The sequence below is a fragment of the Gigantopelta aegis genome, chromosome 12, assembly GCF_016097555.1.
Source record: "Gigantopelta aegis isolate Gae_Host chromosome 12, Gae_host_genome, whole genome shotgun sequence".
Lineage (NCBI taxonomy): Eukaryota > Metazoa > Mollusca > Gastropoda > Neomphalida > Peltospiridae > Gigantopelta > Gigantopelta aegis.
This window is the reverse complement of record NC_054710.1, coordinates 12,887,084-12,899,678: the sequence shown is the minus strand read 5'-3', so window position 1 is coordinate 12,899,678 and position 12,595 is coordinate 12,887,084. Positions and strand designations below refer to the sequence as shown.

At 39.3% G+C, this 12,595-nt stretch overlaps 1 protein-coding gene across 2 annotated transcripts in view; it reads left to right on the top strand.

Annotated features, from left to right (window-relative positions):
* LOC121386268 (fibrocystin-L-like) overlaps positions 1-12,595 on the top strand; it is a 126,575-nt gene that overhangs the window by 105,899 nt on the left and 8,081 nt on the right. For both annotated transcript variants that reach the window (XM_041517111.1, XM_041517112.1), the window contains exons 49-54: positions 1,215-1,934; positions 6,124-6,292; positions 7,401-7,633; positions 7,893-8,138; positions 10,168-11,000; positions 11,577-11,837. In XM_041517111.1, coding sequence (XP_041373045.1) covers positions 1,215-1,934; positions 6,124-6,292; positions 7,401-7,633; positions 7,893-8,138; positions 10,168-11,000; positions 11,577-11,837 — 2,462 coding nt within the window. The remainder of the gene's footprint in view (positions 1-1,214; positions 1,935-6,123; positions 6,293-7,400; positions 7,634-7,892; positions 8,139-10,167; positions 11,001-11,576; positions 11,838-12,595) is intronic.

Sequence of the window (12,595 nt, the reverse complement as noted above, 5' to 3'; positions counted from 1 at the left end):
GGTCTTACACCTACCCTTTGAATCATTAAAACTCGCTCACTCTGGGTGGGAGCCGGTACCAGGCTGCAAACCCTGTACCTACCAGCCTTATGTCCGATGGTTTAACCACGACGCCACCGAGGCCGGTGCAGAGTGTGTGGTAACTCCTGTATAGATTACCATACAATACAGGCTTGGTGATTACCTGTAGGTAGTACAAATCCAAATAAGCCTCGTCATATTTATCGTACTAGTTGTGATATAAAGTAAAACAAACTTATGAACCCTTCTTTAAATTATTATTATTATTATTATCCCGTATCAGACAGACAATGTGAAGTTTGGGAAGCCTTGAATCATTACCTTAATTACAATGTAAATAAATATTGTATACATGTAGATGTGTTGTCAATAAAATTAATGCAGGATTTTCTTTGAAATAAAAGACACATTTCCAGATTAACAATTTCCTTGTTTATATGTTGATTAAACCAATGTAACATGGTTCTTTTTCCTCTACCACAATAATCACGATAATCTAAAGAAAATTAAAACATTCAGGGAGCAGAGAATAAAAATCACTAGGGTGCAGTATAATACAAAGACTTCTCTACTTAAACAGTAAAGAGTAGCCCATTGAGTGGCAGCAGCAGGTTTCCTCTCATTATCTCTGTGGTCCTTAACCACATGTCTGATGCCATATAACCACAATTAAAATTTCTTCTTTCTTCTTTTTTTTCTTTTTTTTCCGAATAACCATTGCTTAAAATAATGTAAGCTGGATGTTGTTAAACAAATAGGGACAAATTTACAAATGCTGTTTTAGTCTTAAATGCATCTTAGTCATAGCTACATACATTTACAGTTCTTAAACACCTGTGCTTTAAAAGAAAAGAAAAAACCAAGCTTTGTAAATTTGCCTTTAGGCTTTAGCACTTTCCATTAAAGTAAAATGACATGTTTTCCTATTTTTGAGGAACGGGTAAAGAATCCCTTTGCCTCCAACTACATGTATCTACATGTATGTACTTCCCTGACAATCATGGATTTTATCTGTACAGTAGAATCTTGTTGGGTCGAACTCGGAAGGGTCAAATATACCGAAAACGAAGTCCCGAGTTACACTTGCACGTTGTTGATTAAATGGTTGGGTCAAACTACCCGATGGGTCAAACACTTTCTCGAGCACCGACGGGGTTCGAGCCAACGGGATTCAATTGTATTTTTACTTTCAGGCATCGTCATCCACTCGGAATCAAACAACTTGACCAACAACCTGGTCACTCTGTCCATCTGGCCAGGAAGCTACCAGGACCGACGAGAGATTCAAAACATTTTGTACGAGGGCGGAATCGAAGCCATGCACGCCACCAACATCATCATGCGGGGCAACGTCGTGGCCGGGTCTGAACGTGCAGGCATCCGCTATCCTGGCGAAGCCTGCGACGCTCCCACGACCAGCCTTGCCGACAACACCGTCCATGGAAGTCTCTCAGGAGTGGCAATCTTCCCGAAAGACAAACTGGTTTCTTCATCCTGCGTCAGGTGGTCAAACTTCTTTGTGTGGAAGAACCTCGACTGGGGATTGTACATCAACAATGGCCCCTCAGTTGAGATCGAAGACATAGTTTCTGTCGAGAATGGTGTGGGCGTCTTCACGATGGTGGTAGGACCCGGGGCTTTATCGCACGATATCTCACAAGACAAATACGTGAAGCTGAGAAACTCAACGTTTGTCGGGAAGACGAGTTCGTACGATTGTGTCAGCGATGTGAAACCTTCCAATGATGACAATATCCAACTGAGTGGTCAGGGACGCAGCTGGGGAAATGGGACGCATGGGAAAGTTGGTTTTTCCATGGCCGTCTTTACGTCCGGTGGAAATCTCGCCCCCGAGAAACCGTTCTATGTCATCATGGCTTATCAAGCTTTGAAGGGAATCATGAAGGTGTCTGGTAAGTTGTTTTATTATATACATAGCAATGAAATATATAGATCTACGGAAACCATAAAAGTGATATCTGGTGGAAAGTCGTATTTTCACTGTATTTTAGCTACAGTGAAAATATTGAAATCTTATTTACTTTTTTGTAAAAGTGCATGATTAAATTATTTCCCTTTGTCTCGTTTCTTCGTATTTAAGTTTGATGATTACCAATGCATCTGATCGTATTTGAAAAATAAAAAAATGTAATTTAAACAACTGTACCTATTAAAAAGTGATATGAAGTGCAATTACGATAAAATATCTAAAACGAATTGAATACGAAGCTAAATAATGATGACACAATGTAGTGTCATTGAGTGTAAGTGTAAGAATTTAACAGCATTCGATTCGTTTTGTTTTTGTGGGAGTTTTTGGAGGATCGCTTTGTCAGGTATGATTGCACAGCAGTATTTTTAAATAAATGTTAACAAAGATAATTTTTATTCAAATTTCTTTTTCAAAGTCTATGGTCAAGTAAATTTTCTCGAAAGGTTCCATAGGAAGAAATATATCATGGTGTTACATGTTTTCAATAGGATAAGCGAAAGATATTACCAAAAAGCGAAAGATATTGTCAAAAATTAGGAAAGATGTATATAATAAATAGACCATTTCATGGTGTTTTTTCCGAATACAATTTTTATGTCAACTCGTGATGTGTGAAAACCATATTTTCACTCGTTGTTTCGCAATTCGTGAAAATATGGTTTTCACACTTCACTCGTTGACATAAAAATCGTATTTGGAAAAAAACATGAAATAGCCTCTATTTATGGTTACAAATATCTTGGTACATATCAAAGTGATACGTCCCACTAGAACGCCAAGTGGGACGTAACACTTTTAACGTCACACGATGTCATCATCAATTGGCACCCTACAACCTTACAGGAACGTCAACGAAACGAGATGAGTGAAATAACTTAAGATCAATTATGGGTAATAAATAGGATATTAAACTTGCTACCATTTCGTATCATGTTTATGTCCCTTGTGAAATAATTTTCATTGTCGCCCGCTAAAGCTCATGACAATTGAAAATTATTTCACTCGGGACATAAACAAGATACGGAATGGAAGCTCATTTAATATCCTATAAATATCTCACCTCATCCATGTACATAATGTGACATACCCATTGTATTTTCTTCCCATTCCAATCAGTTGAAATTTAGCTCATGATGGTGTCTGGTAAGTGCTGTCTCACTTCATGTATGTGTGACATGCCTGTTGTATTTTCTTCCCATTCCAACCATTTGAAATTTAGCTCATGATGGTGTCTGGTAAGTGCTGTCTCACTTCATGTATGTGTGACATACTCGTATTTTCTTCCCATTCCAATCAGTTGAAATTTAGCTCATGATGGGGTCTGGTAAGTGCTGTCTCACTTCATGTATGTGTGACATACCCATTGTATTTTCTTCCCATTCCAACCAGTTGAAATTTAGCTCCCGAGAAGCCATTCATGGATGTCTTGGCTTAACGAGGTCAGAAGGGAATTATAATGGTGTCTAGTAACTATATATAGCTAACCGGCCTCGAGGCATGGGATTTTTAATCCAGATACCGACTCCAAACCCTGAGTGAGTGGTCCACAAGGCTCAATGGGTAGGTGTATACCACTTGCACCGACCAGTGATGCATAACTGGTTCAACAAAGGCCATGGTTTGTGCTATCCTGCCTGTGGGAAGCTCAAATAAAAGATCCCTTGCTGCTAATCGGAAAGAGTAGCCCATGTAGTGGCGACAGCGGGTTTCTTCTCAAAATCTGTGTGGTCCTTAACCATATGTCCAGCCAGTGCACCACAACTGGTATATCAAATGCTGTTGCATGTACTATCCTGTCTGTGAGATAGTCAGATCAAGGTTCTAGAATGCGGTGCCGAGCCCAGTGCTTTTTAGAATAGGGCCACTAACAAATTACTTTGTGCGATCGTGATGGCAATTGGTAAACAAAATTAAACATTTTTATTTATTTTTTTTATTTCAATTTGCTGTCACATGCAACATTTCGCTAACAAATAGTTGGCCACCAGTAATATTTGACCCATTCATGGCATTAATATACCTACTGATGTAATATTATTCAAGTTATAAAGTGTAAACATTGGAAACACAAAACGTTCATTGTTTTGCTGCCATTTTCTTTTCTACACTAGAACCCAAAGATTTGTTACTCTAATACTAATAGTAATACAGTGTAAGCATAATATGCAAATCTGTCATCAGTCTTTTCTTGGTTTTAAGGTTGCATGTCACCATTTACGTTTGCAAAACATAAAATGTGTATATCATTAATTTAATTTATAGAATATCACATAAATTGCAATAAATGAATAAATTTTAAAAATAAAATAATTAAATACACAATATCGTGAAATAGATAAATTCAACAAAGTACATGTACACTGAAAAATTACTAATTTGATGGGGTGGGAGGTTGTAAGTCTTAAACAGTAATATATCAGGGCTGTAGCTAGTGGGGGGGGGGGGAGGGGGCAGTTGTTCCCCCCCCAAAAAAAAAAAATCCATAAAGCATTATAGAAACTTAGAGAAAATTCTCTTCTTAACTGTTCAAGGAGTTTTAGACTATTAACTACTCAGTTGCCACCCCCCCCCCCCCCCCCCCCCCCCCCCCCCCCCCCCCCCCCCCCCCCCCAAACAAAAAATCCTAGCTATGATCTGTATATGTACACTTTATGCTAATAAAGGTTCTTGTTTCTTTTCTTCTTTTTTTTGGGTGGAGGAGTTCCCATTCATAACTAAATAAATATATCCTCATTTATAAGTGACAAAATATGCATTTGTTTTTGATGCTGTTAATTGTTGTAATAGGTAACATGGATTGGGGTTTCTTTTTATAACTTTAGTGGCTTTATATATATATATAGCGGAAACAGTTATTTTTAAAATTTAATAGGTAACTTTATTCTAAACTGATGAAAATTGCATGTTTTTCTAAACAAACTGTAAAGTATGCCCAATGAGCCTATCTGATGTGTAAATTAACAAATTGATTAGATATGATCGAAGTATACAAAATGTGTACATTACAAAGTTAAAAGATCCCGTGCTACTGATAGAAAAATGTAGCAGGTTTCCTGTCCTAGACTGTCAAAGTGACCAAACGTTTGACATCCATTAGCTGATAATTCATATTTCATTTCATTTCAACTTATTTTCGTGCTCATACCCAATTAAGGTTCAAGCACACTGTCCTGGGCACACACCTCGGCTATCTGGGCCGTCTGTTAGTGGTTAGTGAGAGAGGACAGGGTGTATAGTAGCCTTACACCTACCCACCGAATCATTCAAATTCACTGTGGGTGGGAGCCGGTACCGGGCTGCGAACCCAGTACCTACCAGCCTATGTCCAGTGGCTTCACCACGATGCCACCGAGGCCGGTGATGATTAATAAATCAATGTTCTCTAGTAGTGTCGTCAAACTAAACAAACTTTAGTTTGGTCATTTGGACAAGAGGTCAAGAGAAAGGTCAAGAGAGATGGACAGAAGGTGAGAAAGACAGGACAGAAGAATAAAGGAAATGTTTTATTTAACGGACGTTAAAGACCACACAAATATTGAGGGAGGAAACCCGCTGTTGCCACTTCATGGGCTACTCTTTTCGATTAGCAGCAAGGGATCTTTTATATGCACCATCCCACAGACAGGGTAGTACCTACCATGGCCTTTGATATACCAGTCGTGGCACACTGGCTGGAACGAGAAATAGCCCAATGGGCCCATCGATGGGGATCAATCCCACACCGACCGCGCATCGAGCGAACGCTGTACCACTGGGCTACATCCAGCCCCTCAGTTGAGGAGAGAGATTTTGTTACTATGCTAGTATCAGATATAGCATTTTAAAGCAGTTGTGTGAAGATAGATTTTGTTACTATGCTAGTATCAGATATAGCATTTTAAAGCAGTTGTGTGAAGATAGATTTTGTTACTATGCTAGTATCAGATATAGCATTTTAAAGCAGTTGTGTGAAGATAGATTTTGTTACTATGCTAGTATCAGATATAGCATTTTAAAGCAGTTGTGTGAAGATAGATTTTGTTACTATGCTAGTATCAGATATAGCATTTTATAGCAGTTGTGAAGATAGATTTTGTTAGTATACTAGCAGTTTGATGTTTGTTTTTTAGATGTGGTATTTGCACGATTTGGAGCCAGCTGTGGCAATAGTGAGGACTACGCCATTACAACCGACCCAGGCAGCGACGATGGCAGCCACCCTCTTGAGACGAGTAGGATCACGTTTGACAACGACGTCAACGACAACAATAAGTTGTATTATCACATCCCTAATGTCAAGTGAGTTTTTTTTATCACATCCCTAATGTTGGGTGAGAGTTGTTTTATCACATCCATAATGTCGGGTGAGAGTTGTTTTATCACATCCATAATGTCGGGTGAGAGTTGTTTATCACGTCCCTAATATCGGAGGAGAGTTGATTTTTATCACGTCGCTAATGTCGGGTGAGAGTTGTTTTATCACATCCATAATGTCGGGTGAGAGTTGTTTATCATGTCCCTAATATCGGGTGAGAGTTGATTTTTATCACGTTCCTAATGTCGGGTGAGAGTTGTTTTATCACATCCATAATGTCGGGTGAGAGTTGTTTATCATGTCCCTAATATCGGGTGAGAGTTGATTTTTATCACGTAGCTAATGTCGGGTGAGAGTTGTTTTATCACATCCATAATGTCGGGTGAGAGTTGTTTATCATGTCCCTAATATCGGGTGAGAGTTGATTTTTATCACGTTCCTAATGTCGGGTGAGAGTTGATTTTTATCACGTTCCTAATGTCGGGTGAGAGTTGATTTTTATCACGTTCCTAATGTCGGGTGAGAGTTGATTTTTATCACGTCCCTAATGTCGGGCGAGTTATTTTATCATGTCCCTAATGTCAGGTGAGTTGTTTTATCATGTCCCTAATGTTGGGTGAGTTGTTTTATCACATCCATAATGTCAGGTGAGAGTTGTTTTATCACGTCCCTAATGTTGGGTGAGAGTTGTTTTATCACGTCCCTAATGTCGGGTGAGAGTTGTTTTATCACATCCCTAATGTCGGGTGAGAGTTGTTTTATCACGTCCCTAATGTTGGGTGAGAGTTGTTTTATCATATCCCTAATGTTGGGTGAGAGTTGTTTTATCATATGCGTGCAAGGTTTGATTAATTGAATTGACAAGAAAGATATACTCTGGAAACAAAAAGGTTACAGACGGACAATGCCATACTTTAATCCAACCCATCAAAGACGACGGGCATGCAAAAAAGAGGCACTTGTCCATGCCTCTGAAAATTGTGATAACAATCATTTCATATGCGATTTTATACAACGTATGACTATTATACATCAATAAATTCACCATAAAAACGACAAACAATTCTTATATAAATGTGTTTCTGCTTTCAGTAAAATCAACCCGTCCGATTGCGTGGACATGGACTGCGACGCACTCCATAAGTGTCTTCTCAAAGACATGGACGGGTCCTTCCTCGGATCAAGTGGGGCCGTTATTCCCGTCTCGGAGTTCCAGTGGAACGGGGACCCTCGGAGGGGTCTCGGGGATTACCGCATCCCCAAGGTTCTCTTGACTGCCCCTGATGGAAGTAAACTGGACGCGAATGTCGTGGCACCTCACAAAGGTAAGAATCTCTCTCTCTCTCTCTCTCCCTCTCTCTCTCTCTCTCTCTCTCTCTCTGTGCCATTGTCGTGGCACCTCACAAAAGTAAGAATTTCTCTCTCTCTAATTTGGTTCTCTCTCTCTCTCTGTGCCATTGTCGTGGCACCTCACAAAGGTAAGAATTTCTCTCTCTCTAATATGGTTCTCTCTCTCTCTCTTTCTCTCTCTCTCTCTCTGTGTGTGCCATTAAACATATTTATATATTCATCTCTTTTCTGTAGGTGTGATTCGTGACAACCAGTGCATGTATAAACATTACTGGCGTGGCTACGAATGTCACAACCTCGACTACGAGATGCTGATCATCGAGAGCATGGATTCCGACACGGAGACTCGCAGACTGTCGCCCGTGGCGATACTCGGAGAAGGCTATCTCGATCTCATCAACGGACCACAGGACCACGGCTGGTGTAGTGGATATACCTGTCGTAAACGCCTGTCCACCTTCCAAGCTCTCGTAGCAACTGGTGAGTTTTCTTAGTGTAATGGGTATACCTGTCTCCCGTAGCAACCGGTGAATTTTCTAGTGAAATGAGTACACCTGTCTCCCATAGCAACTGGTGAGTTTTCTAGTGAAATGAGTACACCTGTCTCCCATAGCAACTGGTGAGTTTTCTTGTGTAATGGGTATACCTGTCTCTCGTAGCAACTGGTGAGTTTTCTAGTAAAATGGGTATACCTGTCTCTCGTAGCAACCGGTGAGTTTTCTCATGTAACTGGTGAGTTTTCTGGTGTAATGGGTATACCTGTCTCTCGTAGCAACTGGTGAGTTTTCTCATGTACCTGGTGAGTTTTCTAGTGTAATGGGTATACCTGTCTCTCGTAGCAACTGGTGAGTTTTCTAATGTAATTGGTATACCTGTCTCTCGTAGCAACTGGTGAGTTTTCTAGTGCAATGAGTATACTTGTCTCCCATAGCAACTGGTGAGTTTTCTTAGTGTAATGGGTATACCTGTCTCTCGTAGCAGCTGGTGAGTTTTCTGGTGTAATGAGTATACCTGTGTCTTGTAGCAACTGGTGAGTTTTCTGGTGTAATGAGTATACCTGTGTCTTGTAGCAACTGGTGAGTTTTCTGGTGCAATGGGTATACCTGTGTCTTGTAGCAACTGGTGAGTTTTCTTACATAACTGGTGAGTTTTCTTACATAACTGGTGAGTTTTCTTACATAGCTGGTGAGTTTTCTCACATAACTGGTGCGTTTTCTCACATAGCTGGTGAGTTTTCTTACATAAGTGGTGAGTTTTCTTACATAGCTGGTGAGTTTTCTTACATAACTGGTGAGTTTTCTAATATATTTGGTGAGTTTCTAAATAATGCTGAGGGTTTTGGGGAAGGAGGGATGAAGAGTTATTGTAAATTGTGAGTTTTCTGTTATCAAAGATAACAATTCAAATACTGTGTTTATTTGTTTATTGGCTGAATTGGCCACGGCTTAATTTAAGGTTACCACCCGAAAAATAGGGCATTTGGGCAACCCAAATATAAATAAATGGACAAATAGATAAATAGATAAATTGAGCAACAGTGTACACCGGAACCAGATATACACATATCAAAAATATGCTAATAAATCATCAATGAAAATATAGCAAAATCCAATTCAAATAAAATCTAAATAAATAAATAAACGGTACTGTTGTTGAGCGAGAAACTGCCGGTTCATTATATAGTAAATAAGATTAAACACTCTTTTCTTTTTTGCACATCATAAATAAACAAATCTTCATAAATTCCATAAGCATTCCACTCCTAACAAACGCAATCTATTTTCATATAACAAGTTTACTTCCAGGTTAAAAAAAAACAGAGAAAAAACTCGTTGAGAAAAAGACTCTGGGAAACCTTTGGAAAATATATATTTATGTAAATAATTAAATCATGAATATTTGGCTGTTACTAGCTGGTTCAGACATAAGCTAGAATTAACTATGCACACATGGTCTTCTCCTTACAGACACACATCGCACGTGCAGCCTGATTTTGCTCATAAATATTCATGTATACTCTTAAACAAGTACGAACCTAACAAACATATTTTCCTGATTTACTGTGTACCGCAGAAAAATGTTATTAAAAATTATCTTTGTCCGCAATATTCAGTATTGTCTAGATCTGACAGGTGCTTTTTTTTTTTTTTTAATTCTTTGTTAAAGGCATATTGTCACAGACCACTGACCTATTTAATGGTCTAACAAAGTATTACCTGAACAAAAATAATTTGTTCCTAAATTTATTTTATTCGACCATCTTCATAACCACCATTTGTTAATGACATTTTGTGAAAATAATTGAATTATGGCAATGGTCTGTAATTCAAAAACTAAAATTGCCGAGAGGGATATATGATATGGATTTTAGAGTAATAAGGTCCTTAAATCTGTGACAGTATGCCTTTAAATGTGTTGATTGGATACCATTATAATCCTTGTTAAGTTTATCTTTTGTATCAACTGATGTACATTCTACCACAAATGTTTTTTTATTTTTTATTCCTAGGTAAAAGTTACGACATATACTTCACAAGCACAACTCCACAGACACTCCGTTTGTATATGATCAATGCGGACAGCTCACAAGCAGTCAGAGTTTCGATCTGGTACGCCAGACCGAACAGACTCGACGTCAAGGTGGATGGCAACATAATTATGGCAAAGAATGCTGAAATAAGAAAGGGCAAATATTTCCTGAATGCTGGCCAGACTTCAGCACAGTACATGCCTGACGTTGCCACAGAACCGGCTGGAACCAATTTCATAAACCGACAAACGCGACAGATATTCGTGATCGTCAAGGGTGATTCCGTCGTCAACATCGAAACCAACGAACAGATCATCGTCTCCTTCTCGCTGCCAGCCATGACAGTTGACGATTTCTTCGGCGACAATATTATCGAGAATCTCGCCGCGTTCCTGAACGTGGATCCGCGTAAAGTGCGCATCGTCGACGTGGTCAATGAACAGACGGGATCGGGACGGCGTAGACGGAGGACTGTTGCCACGACGACAGTCGTTGTGGAGATTGGAGACGAACCGGGGGAGACGGGGTCGGGGTCGCTGACGTATTCGCAGCTACAACAGCTTCAGAGTCAGATCGTCCTGCTGGCACAGACAGGCAGCTACGACAGCATCGTCAATGCCACCGTCCTGGGAGTCTCCTTGGTGGAGGTGGTGCCCTCTGTTGAGAGCTCCGAATGGGGGCAGATAACTGTGGATGAGACGCCTGTGGCATTGACGAAGGCAGGTCAGATGACTGTTCATGAGACGCCGGTGCCGAGTAAAGAAGGACAGACATTCACGGTCCCGATTCGATTGCGGGTCGTTGATACCGATGTTAGTATTCAAATTTATTTTTGGGGGTGGAGGTTGTAGTTTTGGTCATTTCTTTTTGTGTTGTTTACTTTTTTCTTCAAAAAAAAGAGAGAAATAAAGCATGTTTTAATTTATTTGCTTGTTTTTTTTTGGGGGTGTGTGTTCAATACAGGGGATATGTTTAATTGTTATAATTGATTTTTTTTTTTTTTTTAAAATGGGGGAAAAAGTATAAAATATGTTTTAATGTTTGGGTGGTTGTTTTTTGGGGTGGGGGTGGGGTCATTATTGACGATTTTTATATTATTGTTGATCTTTTTTCTTTAAAATTTTTGTTGTTCCTCTCTAAGACTGTACATGTGTGTATGTCAGAATTACCAAATGTTTGACATCCAGTAGCTGATGATTAATAAAGCAATATGCTCTAGTGATGTCGTTAAACAAAAAAAACTTTTTTCTTTTTTTTTAATTGTTAATCATCAATGTATTATTTTTGGGGTGAATCAAAATGTTGTTTAAGAAAACAAACTTGAACTTTTGGAAAATTTAACATCTTTTGAAAACAATTTCTTAATTTTTTTTTTTTACTATCTTCAGGGAGCAGTCATTACGAACCTTGGAACTACCATACAACCGTGGCAGGTGACAGCAACACTCGTGAAGGGAGCTAAGAGTGATGTCAATGCGACACTGACAGGAACCACTACTGTGTCTTTCTCTGACGGTTGGGCTAACTTCACCGATCTGGTGATAACTCATGCAGGCTCCGAGTACGGCATTGACTTGGCCGTGACCAGTCCATCAGAGGCAGCCAACTTCACCGTGGCCATTTCCAATATCACCGTTCTGGGTCGACAGGTAACAGTATAGTTTTATATAGGACCATCTCCAATATCACCATTCTCAGCTGACAGGTGACAGTATAGTTTTATATAGGACCATCTCCAATATCACCATTCTCAGCTGACAGGTGACAGTATAGTTTTATATAGGACCATCTCCAATATCACCATTCTCAGCTGACAGGTGACAGTATAGTTTTATATAGGACCATTTCCAATATCACCGTTCTTGGCTGACAGATAACAGTATAGTTTTATATAGGACCATCTCCAATATCACCATTCTCAGCTGACAGATAACAGTATAGTTTTATATATCACCGTTCTTGGCTGACAGATAACAGTATAGTTTTATATAGGACCATCTCCAATATCACCGTTCTTGGCTGACAGGTGACAGTATAGTTTTATATAGGACCAACTCCAATATTACCATTCTCAGCTGACAGATAACAGTATAGTTTTATATAGGACCATCTCCAATATCACCGTTCTTGGCTGACAGATAACAGTATAGTTTTATATAGGACCATCTCCAATATCACCGTTCTTGGCTGACAGATAACAGTATAGTTTTATATAGGACCATCTCCAATATCACCGTTCTTGGCTGACAGGTAACAGTATAGTTTTATATAGGACCATCTCCAATATTACCATTCTCAGCTGACAGATAACAGTATAGTTTTATATAGGACCATCTCCAATATCACCGTTCTTGGCTGACAGGTAACAGTATAGTTTTATATAGGACCATCTCCATATCACCGTTCT